The sequence below is a fragment of the Camarhynchus parvulus genome, chromosome 9 (assembly GCF_901933205.1).
Source record: "Camarhynchus parvulus chromosome 9, STF_HiC, whole genome shotgun sequence".
NCBI classification, from domain to species: Eukaryota; Metazoa; Chordata; class Aves; order Passeriformes; family Thraupidae; genus Camarhynchus; species Camarhynchus parvulus.
This window is the reverse complement of record NC_044579.1, coordinates 24347732-24365529: the sequence shown is the minus strand read 5'-3', so window position 1 is coordinate 24365529 and position 17798 is coordinate 24347732. Positions and strand designations below refer to the sequence as shown.

The window sequence follows — 17798 nt, the reverse complement described above, 5'->3', positions numbered from 1 at the left end:
AATACATTCAGCTTAATTCCATGTTCAGAATCATCAAAGCCTACCAAAAATCCTCAGATTTTGTTTCACAGAGATCATTATCAAGTTCTGAGCAATTGTATGTTTATTACTTTCATATTTTGCATTTCTGGGGTTTCATGCACTACCCAAGGGCAGGGTCTAGCTCAAAGAATAACAGGAATCAGCATGCTTTTCATTTACCCTTTTTCATTATTACAGCCATTCTATATTAAGACCTGTTCTAGTAACAAGCCAGTTTTACTTTTTAACCTCCCATGTGTTTTATTAGGTTGCTGAGATTTTAATTTTTTATTTTTAATGGTTATGAAAAGAAAATGAGTTCAGTCTTGATTCCCATTCATGCTATTGCAGACAGACAATTTTATATAGAGGTAGCAAAAAATGTCTGCTACAAGCACTGCCCAAATTACATTTCTTATATTAAGTAATCTCAATCCAAGACATCTGAGATTTGGGCTCCAGGAGACACTGAAACATCTGGAATTCAGGAGAGTTTTCTCTCCCTCATAGTTCAGTTTTCTCTCTCTGTCTCATTATGGTGACAGGTTTTGTCATATCTGGTTTTGCCAATCAGAAAAAAGTGGGACTAACAACTTTTTACAGTTTTTGCTTAGGGAAACAAATATCAGCCTGCTGTTTGCTGGTGTTTGTTAAACTGTGGCTGAAGGGTTTGAATCAGCTGCTTGCTGTAGACAAGTTATTATTCCATTTATCCTGGATGCATATTGAATAGTGAAAGTGGTTGTGTTTACAGGACTCTCAAGATGCTTTCAGCAGATTTTAATAACCAGTTCCAATTAGCACAAAACCAGGCCAAACTGCCCCCAAGTGTACCAGATTGTACAAGTGAGTGTTTTGTCTGGATCTAACCACATTGTCTTGCAAAAGTCTAAAACTGAAAATAAAATTGTAACTATGGTAGATTATGTGGTAATTAACGGACCCCAGGTATGTATTTATTCCCCAGCTTTAATTTTTTTTTCTGCAACCAAATGATGACTTTTATTCTCACTGTTCTACCATGCTCTTGCTTCAAGAACTTGCTCCTAAACAAGACCTTCAGTTCTATCCCAGTTAGATGCTGAAAATTTAGCATTTGACTGATTTAGTGACTGCATTTGGGAGAATATACCCCAGACAAGATCAAAACCTTGATGGATACTTTTAAGGGATTTTTGTAGTCATCCCCCTTAAATGAGGAGGCCTCATGAGAGGATGAAAGCTGAGTGAGCTGTGGGCACCCAGCTGTGAGGATGGAATAAGGAGCATGTGAGGGTGCTCTGCTGCTTTGCAATAATCATCTGCAAATGAGATTTAGCTGGAGATGTCCCTGAGGATGCTGTAAAGAAGGCAGTGATGGGCTCTCCAAAACTGTCAGTTCACAGGGAAGTTATTTAGAAGTTGGAATTAGAGCTGTGTGAGCAGGGTGCTGTGCTGTGTGAGGGCAGGGCAGGGCTGAGAGCCCTGCAGCTCTGTGTGTGCCCAGCCTCAGTGCAGCTCACTGCTTGCACTGGGATGCCCTTCAAACTGAGCCCCCTAAACACTAAATTTACTTGTTCCTCTTCTTTTGTGTTACACTGTTGTGGGACAGCTTTCTGAGGGCAGTGTCTCTTGGCACATGTATTAAAAGGACCAGTTGTCACTGTCATATTTTCTGGAAAAGTCCCTTTGCCCAGGATTCTTCTCCTGGGAAGCTGAGAAGCCTCAGAGAAAAATGAAAACAATAATTATCTGATCTGCTTCTCCTGTGTTTTGCTGCTCTGGAATGTGGTTGGAGATTGTTTATCCAACAGGTGGTTGTTTGGTTGGTTTCATGTGAATTATTTTGACTTAATGACCAATCACAGCCAGCTGTGTCGGGACTCTGGCGAGAGTCACGAATTTTAATTAGTATCTTGTTAAGCCTTCTGTCTGCATCCTTTCTCTATTATTTAGTACAGTTTTAGTATAGCATTCTTTAATATAATATAAGTACATAAAATAATAAATTAGCCTTCTAAGAACATGGAGTCAGATTCTCAATTCCTCCTATGTCCTTGGGACTCTGAAAATACCACAACCAGTGGCTTAATTTAGCTTCAGTTTGAGCCAGTATTGCTCAAGAGGCTAGAGAAAAAGGGGAATTAAACTCTTTTCTGCTGCACTGAAGGAAGTAAAGAAACAGAGGTTATTAATGAAAAATCCAGTGCATGTTTTGAAAAGCAGATGAGCACAGACCACATAGCTGAAATCAACTGCTTCCAGTTCCTGTTTTGGGCAAGTGAAGCAGTGAACGAAACAAGTTTGCATATTCAGGGCAGTTTAATTACAGCCCTGAACAATAAGTTGGGTTGCAGTGGTGGCTGCCAACTGCTGTTGCTATGCTGGGCTGCTGGGTGGTCTGGGACATGAGCTGGAAGCATCATGCCTGGATTGTCTGCACATTCAGTCTGCAGGGCAGCCCCGGACCCAGTGGATGTTTGTGAGACCAGCTCTGGAGATTTGTGGCCCAAATCCACAAGTTAGGCAAGTATCTAAACATGCAGGCAGCTCGCCAAAGCTGTGCAGCTCAGAATGTGATTTAATTGTCAAAGAAGGAAATTGGTTGTCAGGAGTTGGTCAGTTCCAGGCCTGCCTTTATGGTTTCTTCTCAGATTTTTTGTTAATCTCACTGCTTTAGCATCCTTGTCTGAGAAATGGGGATAAAAATACAAAGTTACTGCTTGCCTTGAGGTGAGGGCTGTGAGGTGGGAAGGGTGCAGGGTTGATAAATGCCATTAAAGACTGGAAGTAAACAGAGTACTTCCCAGAAGTGTAGAGGTCCCATGGAGCATGGCATTGTGCTGGGAATGCTGCACTGTGGTGTTTGCTAGGCAGACAAGTCTTGGCAGGGAACTTTCACTGTGCTTTTAGATGTCAGGACCCAGGACATCCCTCTGGCTGTCCTGAGCAGCCCAGACCCTGCCAGGGGGCTCAGAGACCCTGGCACAGAGCCCAAAATGCCCCTGTGGGTTTGATTATGACCCATGGAGCAAATTACCAACCTTAGATGAAGATCTGTAAGCCATGACAAATTAAGTAGAATAATAGTGAAGTTATCACGAGGTGGAAAAGTAGATTTTGGGGTTTTTGGTATGGGGTTCAGGAGGCAAGATGGAGGGAGCTGGGTGTGTCCAGCCTTTCTCCTTCTTCTTCTTGGCCTCCATCTCCTGCTGTGATGTTGGCACTTACAAACTGGTTTAGAGTAGAAGCTCACTGTCTAACACAGGTGATAGGTATTGGGAACGTATTGTGTACGTAGTTTTTAGTATAAAGACATAACACTGCCCTGGGGGCAGGCAGAGTGCCTGGAACTGTCCTGCTGGATGGACCTCGGCAGGGCAGGAGAAAGAATTTTATAGATAAGATCCAATAAACAACCTTGAGACTGAGAACTGAAGAGCCCTGACTCCTTCTTCAAGCGCCGGGCTGGGAAAAGAGACTTTCTAACTCTTCCCGGGGTCACTCTGACAAACTAAAGATCCCAACATATAGATAATGTTTTGTTTAATTTTTTTTTATTATTGTTCATGAGCTTTCTGAATTTAACTAAGTTATTTTCCCCTCTGCAGTTCAGATTGCTTTTTCTTCTCTTTGGAAGTGCCTAGAACTGGTGTTGAACAACAGCAATTTGACTGCACCAAATTCCCATTGGGGAGTTCTCTTGCCCCCAGTTTTTATCTGGTATTTTATCCTGATGCAGTGGCTCAGACACTCAGTGTGCTGTAAGGAAGGGCAGCCCTGTGTGCCTTCCAGAGGTAGGAAACAAAAGCACTGAATCTTTATCTTCCTCTATTGATTTCAATAGGGCTGAGGTGAATCTTTAGTAAATTACTTAAACATGGGAGAAAATGTAGAGGTTTACTTCCGTACCTTTTGTTGTCTTCTGCTTTGGGTGCTTGCTTGGCTTGGGTCCCTTCCTGAGATTTCTTGTGCTGCAATTAAGGATCCACGCATCCAGCAGGAACATGCAGATTTTAAATTCCCTGCTCTTAAATGTCTTTTGGAATGTCATCTAGTCCAACCCCCGTGCTCAAACAGGGTCAGGCAGTGCTCAGGACTGGGCACAGTGTTCTGGGGTGGCACTGCCAGTGCTGGAGAGCAGGGAAGATCATCACTTGTAAAATACTCTGGGCTACCTTTAGCCTTCACCTGTAGGGCTGGCTCAGTTCAGGTTTTCTGATCCCCAATCCAGTGCCCTTTTGGGACATCTTTTCCATGCAAATTCAGGTTCTGCGCTGAGAATCCAGATTTTCTGTCAGTTTTCTGTGTGCATTCAGTGGGCTGAATGTTCCACACATGTTCACCATGGTGCTTTTGATGTGATCTGATGCCTGATGTGCAGCTCTACTGCATGGTTGATAAAGCATGATTTATTCTTGACAGTGTTGCTGGCATTAACTCTGCCTGTAGTCAGAGCTGGTAACTCTTTTCCAGTCAGTCACTGGTGAAAGGTTTTTATGAAATGAATGCAATTACTGATATTGGAGTGACTGTAACTCACTGTTGACTCCACTCTATGTCCCTTCTTGAATTTGTCTCTCTTTCAGAAAGACATAGCATCGTAAAAGGAGACTTATTTTGGATTATGATTTGTTTTTAAAAGTAATAATATGAAGTTTTCACTACCTTCCAGCTCAAAAACATCCGGTCTGACTTCCTTCATGTTCTTTGAGATTGTATAGAAAGTGTGAGGAATCTCAAGTTAAAAGAAGGCTATTTTTTGTTTGGTCTTGATAAAGAACTTCATCAGAAATGGGCCAGAGAGGTAAATGAATGCATCTCACAAATGTCAATGTGACATCAGTGAGGAAACCATTCCTAGGCTTGTGAATAATGACAAAACTCCTTGGCTATCTATAAAAACACATAAAATGGTTTAAAGTAAATCCTTCTGTTGATTTTGTTTTAAGAAAGCATGAATCACAAATAAGGTTTAGAATTAAAAAGGCCTGACAACCATAAATTAGAAGTTGTGTTCTTGGGTGCTGCTCTAAGCATCTTTATTCCTTATTTTCAGGCTGGTCTGTGCTCCAGCACAGATCTGGCACAGTGGGACCATTCCTGCACCTGAGCACAGCCAGGATGAATCCTGCAGGGCAGGCAGGCTCACAATTTCCTTGGGAGTATGTTTCCTTTATTTAACAAGTGGTTTATAAGTTCAAAACAAGATGCCCTCACTAGTAAATTTGTTGTTGTCTTGCTGGAAAGATCTCTGTTCTGATATTCAGAGGTATGGCCTGAAATGTCTGATCTGAGCTTTGGACTTAAACTTGCAGATTTGGTATCTTCAGAGCTTTTAGCTGCAGAAATGCTAGGCCTGTGAAGTGACATGGCTGGTTTAATAGTCTAAACAGACCCACATTTTTATTAATCACTGTAGTTGGCGTGGTTTAGGGCAAATTTGGGAGAAAACCTCCAAAGGGGCCCCTCCAGAAAGCAAACCCACACAGCCCCTGCCTCCAACAGGGTTAGGAAGGATTCCTTGGAGAGAAGTGGAAAGAACCTGTTTATTTAACAGGCACAGCACCCCCAGCACCCAGAACCTGTTTATTTAACAGGCACAGCACCCCCAGCACACAGAACCTGTTTATTTAACAGGCACAGCACCCCCAGCACCCAGAACCTGTTTATTTAACAGGCACAGCACCCAGAACCTGTTTATTTAACAGGCACAGCACCCCCAGCACACAGAATGAGCAATACCAGGTGACACCACTCTGTCACCACTCTGAAAAAGGTGACAAATTCACAAAGTCTCTCTGGGGGTGGTCGCTCTGTTCTCAGTCCCTCCGGTGCTGGGGCAGCTGCTGCAGCCACAAGGTGCAAACTCTCGCTGTTCCCAGGTCCCAGTTGGAGCAGGTTCGAGTGGTTCCAAAAAAGGGAAAGGAAAAACAGTCCAGGAAAAATTTGGACTGCTTAGCTAAACTAACTAATGAGCAGAAGCAAAAGCAGGAGCAAGAGCAAGAGCAAAGCAAAAAGTAAAAGCAGCACCCTGTACTGCCCTGTGTGTGTGTCCCACCAGCCGTGGGGGAGCGGCTGAGAGCAAAACCAAAACAAAACTTTCACTCTTCAGAGCCAGTCCTGAAGGCACAAAACATGATATCCAGCATAAACAGAACACACAAATGGGGATACAAGCATCCTAACATCACCCTGGGACATTAGTGAATGCTCAGAGCATCCATCCTTTCCCCACGTGTACAAGGGCAGTGTGCTTGCCACGCACACTTAAAGAAATCAGAAACCTGGTGATGCAGGTGAGGCCCAGGTGTCACAGACATGTTTTATGAAAAATCCTTTCCTTAGGATTTTTCCTCCTGAGAAGCTGAGAGGCCTCAGGAACAAAATGTAACCAATGGGTATCTGCTGCTGTGGAATGCAACAGGTGCATCTGTGATTGGTCTCATGTGGTTGTTTCTAATTAATGGCCAATCACAGTGAACTGGCTTGGACTCTCAGACACAAGCCTTTGTTATCATTCTTCTTCTTGCTTTCTAGCCTTCTGATGAAATCCTTTCTTCTATTCTTTTAGTATAGTTTTAGTATATCATTTACTTTTAATATAATATATATAATAAAATAATAAATCAGCCTTCTGAAACATGGAGTCAGATCCTCCTCTCTTCCCTCTTCCTGGGACCCCTGTGACCACCACCACACGCAGGTGTGATGATTCAGGCCCCCAGGGGAGGCTGCAGGTTTTCCCTTGTGCAGGGTCCCACTCCTCCTTGCTGCTGAACCTTCCTGAGGCCCTAAGGCAAAGGAGCACAAAAGTGGCTGTTTTGGTACCCACTGTAAGCAAAACACCTCTGTGGTATTTTCAGGGTGTCCAGGAGGAGGAAGGAAAAATTTGACTCCATGTCTATAGAAGGTTAATTTATTATTTTAGGATATGATATTATATTAAAGAATGCTATATTAAAACTATACTAAAAATAGAGAAAAAATACTTAGAGAAAGCTTAACAAGATACTAATGAAAAACTCATAACCTTCCAGAACCTCAACACAGCTGGCTATGATTAGTCATTAAGTTAAAACAATTCACATGTTAAATAAACCATCTCCAACTACATTCCAAAGCAGCAAAACACCAAAGAAACAAACAAAATAATATTATTTTCATTTTTCTCTGAAGCTTCTCAGCTTCTCAGGAGAAGAAATCCTGGCAAAAGGATTTTTCAGAAAATATGACAGTAACACACCTCTGCTGCATGAGGAGTGATTTCCTTGGGAGACAGGAGAGAAGTCTGAGAATTTGCTTATAAATTTGATGTACTTGTCTCAATGTGAAAAATGTCTTCTAACTATTTTTATAAAAGGGTGGCTGCTGCTGCCCTGATAATGGTGCTGCCTAATTGCTACAGGTCTTGGATAGTTACTGAATTCTTCAGTCATCTAAAGTCACTTATTTGTGTTCAGGAAAAAAGGCGTGGGAGAATATGTTTATTTTGACAGCAACTGTCAGCAAATCGGGGTGTAAATTGTAAGTGAAATTATATATCTTATGAAAAAAGAATTGAATGTGTTTATCATTTTTTTCCAATTATTCTATTAGTTAAATGCAAAATGGAAGGGTATTCTTTCTCTGTAGGTGTTGACGTTATTTTTGACACGTTGATTTAATAATTGCATAAACTTACAGTATTATTTTGTCTAATAGGACAATGTGAAAGTATATAATGACCTTGTGACTTCCTACAAATTTTTGTTAGGCAGCTTCCATAATGTTGTTTGGAGAAAGCTCAGGCATTCTGCCTGTCCAGTGAAATGTTTACAGTAATGATGAACAGAAAATAATAATCATAGAAGGATTTCAAATTTCTGCTGGAAATTGATGGTTTTTTCTGCTCTTGATTGCTATTTTGGCAAATGTTTTCAGGGTTGATTTATAAATGCTCTTATAAATACATGGGAGAAAATACATGGGAGACTTCACGTATCTTAAATGCTGGTTTACATTTGCACCATCAGCCATTCCTAAGAGGAATGCTCTTATCCCTCTCTCATACATATGTAATTATATGTAATAACCAATATTCGGTATATGTATTATAACATATTTAATTATCCCCTGAACATACTCAGATGTCAGTTTTAAAACAGCAGAAGCAGTTTATCACAAGGGATTTGGAGTAAACTCTTTCACTTAGAGAATGTTTCCCCCATTTATTTTCCTGAAACTTGGTTCTTAGGATGTCTCTACCTGCAGAGAAAGGGGAGATTTTGATCAGGAGCTGTCAGACCTGTGAGCCTGACATCTATTTTTGCTCTGTGTTGCTGTTTCTTGCCTTCTTTTGGATATCCTCTATCATGCCAGCCGTTAATGAAAACTGCTAAGAAGCAATTCTGCTTGCATTCTATAAAGCCTGGAGACAAATCACTTCCCTGAGAGCTGTCTGTTGTACCAAAGAACCTGTTAGGATGTTTGTTTTGTATGTCTGGGCTTGTGCCTGAGTGGTGATGGCCACCTAGAAAAGTGTGTTAAGCTGAAAATGCAGCTGACTTGCAGGTTCAGTGAACTGTGTGACTGAGTTACCCACAGATCAAATCTGGCTCAGGTTTCTCGTAATTCACTGCAAATTGTTATTTGTTCACAGATGAAAAATGAGTGTCAGTCAACTCAGCCAGTTATTTAAAATCATCATTGCTGCAATTCTGGTGTAATTACAACTGCAGTAAGTATGACCAGAGGAACATGAGACTCCAGGTAGCTCAGAGTAAGGGTCTGTCCTACTCAGTTGTCTTTGGCAATGCCAAAAGAAGGTGCCAGAAGAGGGAGAAACACTCCCTCTTTCAGTAACCTCCCCTGCATGCTGGTCCCTGATGTCCTGGGCCATCCTGTGAATTCTGTTGAACAGAGGGGATTGACTGTGCTGGGGTGGGGATCAAACTGGCTGCATTTAGGGAGAAGGGGGCTGGAAAGGGATCTTGTCTTGGGGAGCTCTTGGGCATCATCAGCAGGCCAGGTATTCCTGAACATGGCCAAAATTAATTTGAGAAAACCATGGCTCATCTCTAGGGACTAGAAGGGTGGCACACTCATTTTTGACTAAAGATGTGTAGGGACGTACCTGAGCCTAAGGAAAGATGGAAATTTTTGGAATTGTCTGAACCATGGGTATGATCCCTGCTGCCTGTCAGCCCTGCCCTGCAGCTCTCACTGACTGGGCCAGCTCAAACTGAGCCTGAGTAGTCCAGGGTCTGGGTTTGAACAGCCACGTGTCTGCTAGGGAAGGCAGGAACCTCCCCTGAAATGGAAAATGTAAACCCCCTCCTTCTGAATTGTTATAATTTTGAAATTAAGGGGCTCTCGGGCAAAGATGTGGGAATAGGAATAACAGTTCTTTACTAGGAAAATTAAAAATACAAAGGCAATAGTACAAACAAAATCAAACCCTTGCCAGAGTCAGACCATGCCCTGCCCCCCTGTGTGTCAGGGGTGGCACAGCCCCATCCCATGGGGGCTCAGCCCTCCTGCAGTGCCAGCTGTGCTGCTGCTGGAGCAGGGATCCTGCACAAGGGGGGAGTTTTCCTCTGCAGCTCCAGGGCTGCTGCAGATGGGCCTGGGCTCCCTCTGGCAATGCAGGGCAGCAGAAAGCTGCTCCTCTGGCAATGCAGTGGGCAAAGGCTGCTGTGCTGCTCCAGGCTCAGATTGGATCCAGGTAGGAATGCTTGGCTCCTCCCCTGGGCGCAGCATCTCCCCATGGGATGCTGGAATTGGATCAGCCCTGCAGGGACACTCAGTGGCCATGGACAGCAGAGATCTCCTGGAGGGAGGGTTGGCTGTGGGAGAGATAAAGAAAAAACTGCCCAATGGACAGCAGAGAACTGCCCCAGCTCTGACAGGTGGGGACAGAACACACACCCAGCCACACCTTTCAGCCTCAGACACCCAGCTGTGACAGCCACCCTCAGTGCCTGGGGCTGCTGTGGCTCCCAGGGGACCAGGGAATATCCCAGGGGAGGAGCTGGTCCAGCCCTGCTGCTGGGCAGAGCCAGCTGGTGCCCCTGGGAGCCAGTCTGTGCCAGGGGCACCAGCAGGGATTGCTGCCCAGCTTTGGGTGCACCTGAAAGGATTACTTTATTTTGTATTATTTAGTGTGTTTATACAGTTTCTCTCTGCTACTTCTTGTACTTGGTTATTGAACCTTTGAAAAACAAACTGGGAAGAGTTTGTCTTTGTTACATTTTAAGCTTGCAGTGATAAAAGAAATTCCAGGAATATTTGGATAATTGTTTTCCCTTAAGAATGGGTATAAATAGTAAACACAATACCAGGCAATATCATTTCGATATACTGTAATTAATTTGAAAAGTGATTAAAGGGAAATTTGAATAAAATCTTTTAATTGATTTTGCTATGGTATCTTTAAAGTCACCTAATTTTTCTGAGACCTCTTAAAGTGGCTCACTTGGAGTGGCTCCCAATGGAATTTTCTTTTCATGCTAGATTATTGTAATTAATTACAAAATTGAGCTTAACCTTTCTAGGTTGTCAATATCTAAAGACAAATGTCACAAGTAACAAAGGCCAGGGAAGATCAGTTCTGAGTCTAGGGGGGATTGTGGAGGAGAAGGGGAGATATCATTTGACCTCTCAGGTGCTGCTGGTATTTTTTTTTTTTTTTTATAAATAATAACCACTTCTCTTTTCAGCTGGGTAAATATATATACAGTTAGACTGAAAATGTTTTGAAAAAATCCTGACAAAATAGACAAAGTTACTGACTTGTGTGTGTTTAAAAGGTTCTACCTCTTGAGATGCACTGTGGGTAGTTTGATACACTGAGCAGAAATGTGCAATTTTAAAAGCCAGTGAGAACAGAAAATACCAGCACTGTAATTTATGGTAAGAGTTTGTTAGATACAAACTGGGTAGAATTCTTGAAATGCCTGGTGGCCATGTAAATTATTTATTTTACATTTTTGCAGGAATTCTTGCCTGTTCCCCCTGTGAACAAAGGCTGTGTGTGTGCATTCAGATGCAGCTTTGTGGCATGCCCAGCACTCTTTGTTAGTGGTGTTACAGAACAACACTCCACATCCTCATCGTTTGTACTTTATCTGGGGTAGAATTTGATTCATTTGAAAACCTGCTGCAGAATTTGTCCACTCCCTGTGACCAGTGTTGGTACCTGTTACCATCTCTTCTGCCACAGACAGAACACACAGAACTTTATTTTTTATGGATTTAACTTCTATGGCTGAATTCTTTGCTGTCCAAGTGTGAAGTCTGACAGAAGGTTTTTCTGCCCCTGAGGAATTCATAACACAATTCTCCTTGGAGCAATCTCCACTCTCTAAGGGTCAGCTTCTCTAACTGCCAGATCTCAGAAAATTTGCAGGAAATTAATTTAAATTGAACTATTCAGTAGATTCAAGATGAGAGAGAAGAGAATGCTTCCCTCATGAGTGAAAACCAACATATTCCTGTAGGAAAATGAATGAATAATCCCTTAGTTTGCTTATGTATAGCTGAACTCTGCTACCAGCAAAATGCTCCTAATAGGAAACATATTCCAGAAGGGAGAGAATATTTTAAAAAAGACAAAATCTGAGGTTATTTGCTCTCTTGTCCGATTTTGTTCAATAAGACAGAGGCAGTGACAATGAGCCAGGAGCCCTGACTTGCATTTTATCATATGGACTCCCACTTGGCTTTGGAGCACTGGGAATTAATGTTTTACAGCAGTACTTTGGTAGCAGGTGACAGCCACCCCAAGGAGAGGATTCTGTGTTTCCAGAGTAAACTCTGGTTGATGCTTGGACAGCATAAAATCCCAAGTGATACTGGTTGGTTTCTTTTCCTCTGGGTGATGGAGTGATGCAAGGACATCTCTGACCAGAGCAAGTGAGAGCTCCTGGTGAACATGCAGGTCTGAAAACTCCAACCTGATTTCCCCATAATTCAGCGTTTCTCACTCCTCACTTCACTTTGTGCAAACCCAGGCACAGGGAATATTCCTGTGTCTGCTCTGGGTGCCCTGACTCCCAGGGCAGCACTGACTCTGACCCTCATCCATGGAGAAAGTTTCCCAGACCCCAAGATAGACTGGAACCCACAAGAGTGTGCAATAGATTATAGAGAGCAGTGCAGGTGTGTCACTTGGTGAGAAATTGAGGGTTTGGGGATTTTTAGTGTGTTGTGGATGGAAGCAAGATGGAGGGCACAGGGTGCTGTCCTGGGTTTCTTCTTCATGCTTCTTCTTCCTTCTTCTCCATGGGTTTGGGTGGCATTTTGTAATTGGGCAGAAAAGTCTGCACTGTGGGCTCTGTGGGATCAGTTATTGGGTTAAAAGGGAAAATAATCCAGGTGTCAGCTCTTCATTGGATAGTTTAGCCTTAGGAGACCTTGTACCAAGAGATTGTTGGCCATTTTGTGCCTTCTTATGAAAAGCTGCAGAACTCACAGCAGTGAGGCTGTTTTACTGATAAGAAATAATAAACACCTGAGTGTGAACATGAAACTGCTGTCTGGAGTGCCTTCAATGCAGAGCCAGAGGAACCCACAGCTGGGACCCCCACATCACTTCAAACTTGGCAGCTGGAGCCTGGATTGGAGCAAACTGCAGTCCTGCTTTGAAGGACGTTTGTGGCACTTGTGGGCACAGCAGGGCTGGGGATGTCATTTGGCAGAGGGGTTCCACAGAGCTGGGCTGGGGACAAATCCTGGCACAAAAACCTGCAGGCAAATGTGTTGTGGTGGTGGGTCCCCAGGACGAGGTGAGAGATGAGAATTTGACTCAAGGTTCTCAGAATGCTGATTTATTATGATATGATATGATATGATACGATATTAGAAATGCTATACTAAACCTATACCAAAGAAAGAGAAAGGAGACATAAGAAGGTTAGACAAGAATGAATAATAAAAACCCCTGACTGACCAGAGTCCTGACACAGATGGACTGGGGTTGGTCATTAATTAAAAACAATTCACATGGAGCCAATCAAAGATGCACCTGTTGGTAAACAACCTCCAAATCACAATCCAAGCAATCAGATAATTATTGTTTACATTTCTTTTCTGAGGCTTCTCAGCTTCTCAGGAGAAAAATCCTGGTGAAGGGACTTTTCAGAAAATATGGTGACACAAATGTGTCAGCATTTTAATAATAACCACTCAAAGCCCATCACTGAGAAAATCTTGCACTTTAAAACACTAATCTTCCCATTACAAACTCAAAGAAAATTACTGTTCTGGACTAGTGAAAAGGTCTCCTGCTTTACAGAGATAAGATTCTCTTGGTATCCAGAAGGGCATGACATTTTTTCCCATGTTTGATTATATCAAATATATTAAATATGACCTCAGTGTTTAAGGTTACTCAAGCTGTAAGAGTTCAAGAAGATTCTGGATGAGAATTTTTCCATTTATTTTGTTAAGCCTCTGTAAAAATTGTAAATACTCATTCTTTTAAATAACAAATAGTAAGAGGTCAAAAATGTGTATATATGATTCTGCTTTTCATTACCAAGAAAAATCCACAGCAGAAAAAATGTAGCTATGGCTAGAAAAACAGATATTTAAGAGGAATCATTCCTGTGTAAGAAAAAAGCTTTAATATGAACAAAAATGTTAGAATTGTGAAACATAATTGATAATTCAGAAATTAATGAGGCTGGGGGAATACCAGTTTTCAGCTGTAGATGTTCCCTGTTAGAAGATAGTGCTTAAATATCATGGTAGAGAGAAGAGGAATGACGTGAGGGTCCTGCCATTAATGAGGGATGATTTTCGTCAGTTTGTAATTTAAGATTGGCAGACTTATTTTAAGTTTAAAAATCCAAGAAATGGGCTCAGTCATTCTTTATGTTGATTCCTGATTATTCGTAGTCCTACACCTTAAAATTAGGGTTTAAAAAAAGTAATTAATTTAAAATAAAATTTAAATACATTTATTTAAAAAATAATTAGTTTTAAATGAATTAATTAAAAATTATTAATTAATTTGACATTCCAGTCCCCATTTCCAGGTGCACTGAATTTCCTGTGGGTGCTGAGGCTTGATTGAGGAGCTCTGGGTGAAACTGGGACTGCAGTTGTGTGGTGCCCTTAGGATGGGAGGGGAACTCTGTGGCCCTCACTGTTAACACACAGGGAACTTGTGGCAGGAGATTGCAGGTGTTGCAGTTCCAGAAAACACCTTTTTGGGTTTTTTATGGTGTGCCTCAATGCCTTTCAATTTACACAACACTACCTTATTTTTTATAAATGACCCATCTGGACGTTGAGATGGTTTTTCATACATGGATGTTCTCATTTGTGCCATCAGCTTTGTGACTGCTCAAAGCAGCTGGTAAAATTCAGGCTTTTCTGTTGTTTTATTTTGCAGAAAAATACACATGTTGGAGAGATGTGAAAATTAGCCCACATTAAAAAAAAAAATTAAAAGTCATATATCTGTTTAACTCATTCAGAATCTGAAACAAATATGGGAACAGGGATAACCCCCAAGAGGGGCAGCTGGGACTGCCTGGCCTGGCACGAGCTGGGGCAGCTGGGCTGAGAATGGCACTGAAAGGCCTGGGTGACAAAAGAAGTGTGGTTTGCCCTTTTATTTAACAACTTCATTCTTCATGCAGTAGAACTGGTAAAAATTTTCCACTGAGAAATTTTTTTTTCCATCAAATATGTGTGGTTTTGTTTGATATGCTGGAAAACTGTTACTACTGCTTAAAGAGCAAGCCCTAAAGCAGAGGTTTGGCACAGGAAATACTGAAACCTGGGCAATCTAAAGAGTCATTTCTATAGTATCAAAAATTCCAATCAAAACAAAGTTGGTGTTTTTAGTTGGATGCTTAAACTGTTGATTCACAACAGAAATGATGACTTCAGTATCTTTGAATCTTCTTTCAGGAAAAACAAGAAAGTTGGGAGTTCTCCATCGGTCATGTATATGAGAACCACATTGCTTTTGCAAACCACTCTGATTTGAGTTGGTAAAAACCTTCTCAAATGCATAGTGACAAGATTTGAGGTGTATGTAATTTGAAGACATGAACTTTAGTGCCATGATGAAATCTGAGATGGATTTTGCAGAGACCTTTGCTGGGAATTGGGGTCTGTGTGCTGCAGGGGACCTGGGCAGCCTGGGGAGCAGGGGAGAAAGCATCCTGTGCAGGAATGTGCTCCAGCTGTGTTATACCCTCTGTCCAGCTCTAAAGGGTTCAAAAGGCTTTTTTGTTTGGTATTTTCATTTGCATAGAGTGTTTTTTTTTCCTTTTCATAAGTTTAGAAGGGACTGAGATGGACTATTTGATTTCCCAAAGTTGTATTTTAAACCAGTACTGTGCTAGTCCCTGGTGAGACCAGAGCAGTGTACACAGTGCCTGGTGTTGAGTGAGGCAGCTGGCTCCCACCGTGCTGCTGGTGATGGGTCAGGATTAATCCAGGATGTTCCATCCAACTGCTGCAGTTTTAGCTTCTTCACAGCATGTTATACTGGTCTGGGCTGGAAATAAACAACTAAAGCTGACTGTCACTGTCATGCCTACAGAGCTTCCAGTTCTGCACATTGTTTGTTTTTTCAGAGGAGGATGGCTTAGCTTCACATAATTGTGGTTCTCCTGGAAGAAATGGGCTAAGGCAGAGAAAATTGTCCTGTGTTGGTGCTGACATCTGTGTGATAGTGGTGCAAAGGGACAGAAAAGTTACCTAAAGTCACCTGTGTGTTGTGGTGTTGTGGGTCCCCAGGACAAGGTGAGAGAGGAGAACTGACTCCAAGTTCTCAGAAGGCTGATTTATTATTATATTATGTTTATTATATTATATTATATTATATTATATTATATTATATTATATTATATTATATTATATTATATTATATTATATTATATTATATTATATTATATTATATTATATTATATTATATTATATTATATTATATTATATTATATTATATTATATTATATTATATGAAAATGCTATACTAAAACTATACCACAGAAAGAAAAAGGAGACATCAGAAGGCTTCACAAGAATGAATAATAAAAACCCATGACTGACTGGAGTCTGACACAGCTGGACTGGGATTGATCATTAATTAAAAACAATTCACATGCTGGGTAAACAATTCTCCAAATCACATTCCAGGGGAGCAAAACATGGAGAAGCTGAGACTTCTCATCTTGCCAGGAGAAGAAATCCTGGCGAAGGGATTTGTCGTAAAATATCACAGTGACACCTGTGGGTGGAACACTCAGCAGACTCGTGAGGGTTCTAGGGCTGCAGGAAAGGGCACAGAGCAGTCAGAATCCATGTCCCCCTGGCTGGTTGCTGTGGGACCTTGAGGAAGGGGTACCAAGGCCAGAGCTGTGTGGGATGGTGGATTCTGTGTGACTCAGGTCATTGGTGGTACCATGCCCAGAGCAGGATTCCCTTTGTGGTCTCTTTGTGTTTGCTTGGGGATTTAAGTGTGAGTAAAACATCACAGGGTAAATCCACATTGGTGGATTAGAAAGGGAAGGGACTTGTCTTCCTCCTGTCACTTAAAGCTGTTACAGCAAATAAATGTGTCAGGATACATGAGCAGTGTCAGATCCACAGTGCAGAAAGGATAAACACCAGCTTGCTCTCTCCTGGACTGATACTAAATCCCTGGGAGAGGCTTCAGGAGGGACAGTGAGGACTGAGTGATGTTAGATGGCCTGGTTGCAGGCTGGAAGAATTGGTTATCTGCTGATTACAAGCCCTTCAAACTCTGGATGGACTCTCTACCAATTCTTCATCAGTCACTACTTCAGCCTTTCCAAGTGTGCTGTAGGGCAGGTAGCCACTGGGAAATCCATGGCTGCTGACTCTCTGCTGTTCTTTGCCCTGCCATGGAATTTGGCCCTTCTTTTGCAAAGCACTTGTTCCCAGCTGCTGGAAGGAAGAATCCTTTCACAAAGTCTCGTGCAGCGAGCACAGACTGCAGAGAGCAGGCAGACTTCTGTGGGGTTGGAAATCCTTTTTTTTTTTCACTCACATCCTGTTTCACTTTCCCTCCCTTTCTCACAGGTTGATAAAGTGTGTGGACAGCCCAAACAGCAAGAAGGGAACCTGTCATCAGCCAGTATTGTGCCAGTGAAGGAGGTGACTGGAACCCAGACGTTTGTGATGGCCCACACCAGCCTGAACAATAGGAGAAGGTAACCCTGGGCTGCAATTGCTTTGCAACAAACCCTCAGCCTCGCAATTTGTGCTATTCTTGGCACTGCTCAAGGCAAAGCCACAGCTCTGTCACCTCCTCTGTGTGCTCTCCAGCCACTGCCACACTGGCAGTCACACAGGGGACACTGTGGGTCACATTGTGGGTCTCTCCAAGAAAGGCCAGGCTTGGTGTCATTGCTGAACACCAAGGTGTTTGTTATTTCCAGAACCTTTCAGTGGAAATGGTGAAAGCTTTTCCTCAACAAAGTCTGAGGAAACTGATTTCCACAGCTGAGTCTAAAGTGCTTAAACCATAACTGCCCAGGTCTGAAAGGACGTGAGCTTACCCAGGGGCAGAAGGGGGAAGGAGCAAGGCGTTGAAAAGGAAAAATTCATTGCCCTGACACCAAGTCAGTCCCTGATTGCCCTGGACTGGGCAGGAGTGATAAAATCCTTTGGAATCTCCTTGATTTCTTGCATAACAAAGAGCTGAAGGAGCTTTTTAGGCTTCTTGTGTCCATCTTGGCTCCTGTTCTTCAGCTGTGCCCCATGTGAAACACCTACAGCTGAGTTCTGCCACTGGGCTGGACAGGAGTGTCCCTGCTCCCACATCTCCTGAG

At 42.3% G+C, this 17798-nt stretch overlaps 1 protein-coding gene across 1 annotated transcript in view; it reads left to right on the top strand.

Moving 5' to 3' along the window:
• LOC115906989 (glypican-5-like) overlaps nucleotides 1–17798 on the top strand; it is a 378698-nt gene that overhangs the window by 107392 nt on the left and 253508 nt on the right. The window contains exon 4 of the mRNA XM_030954603.1: nucleotides 17047–17177. Coding sequence (XP_030810463.1) covers nucleotides 17047–17177 — 131 coding nt within the window. The remainder of the gene's footprint in view (nucleotides 1–17046; nucleotides 17178–17798) is intronic.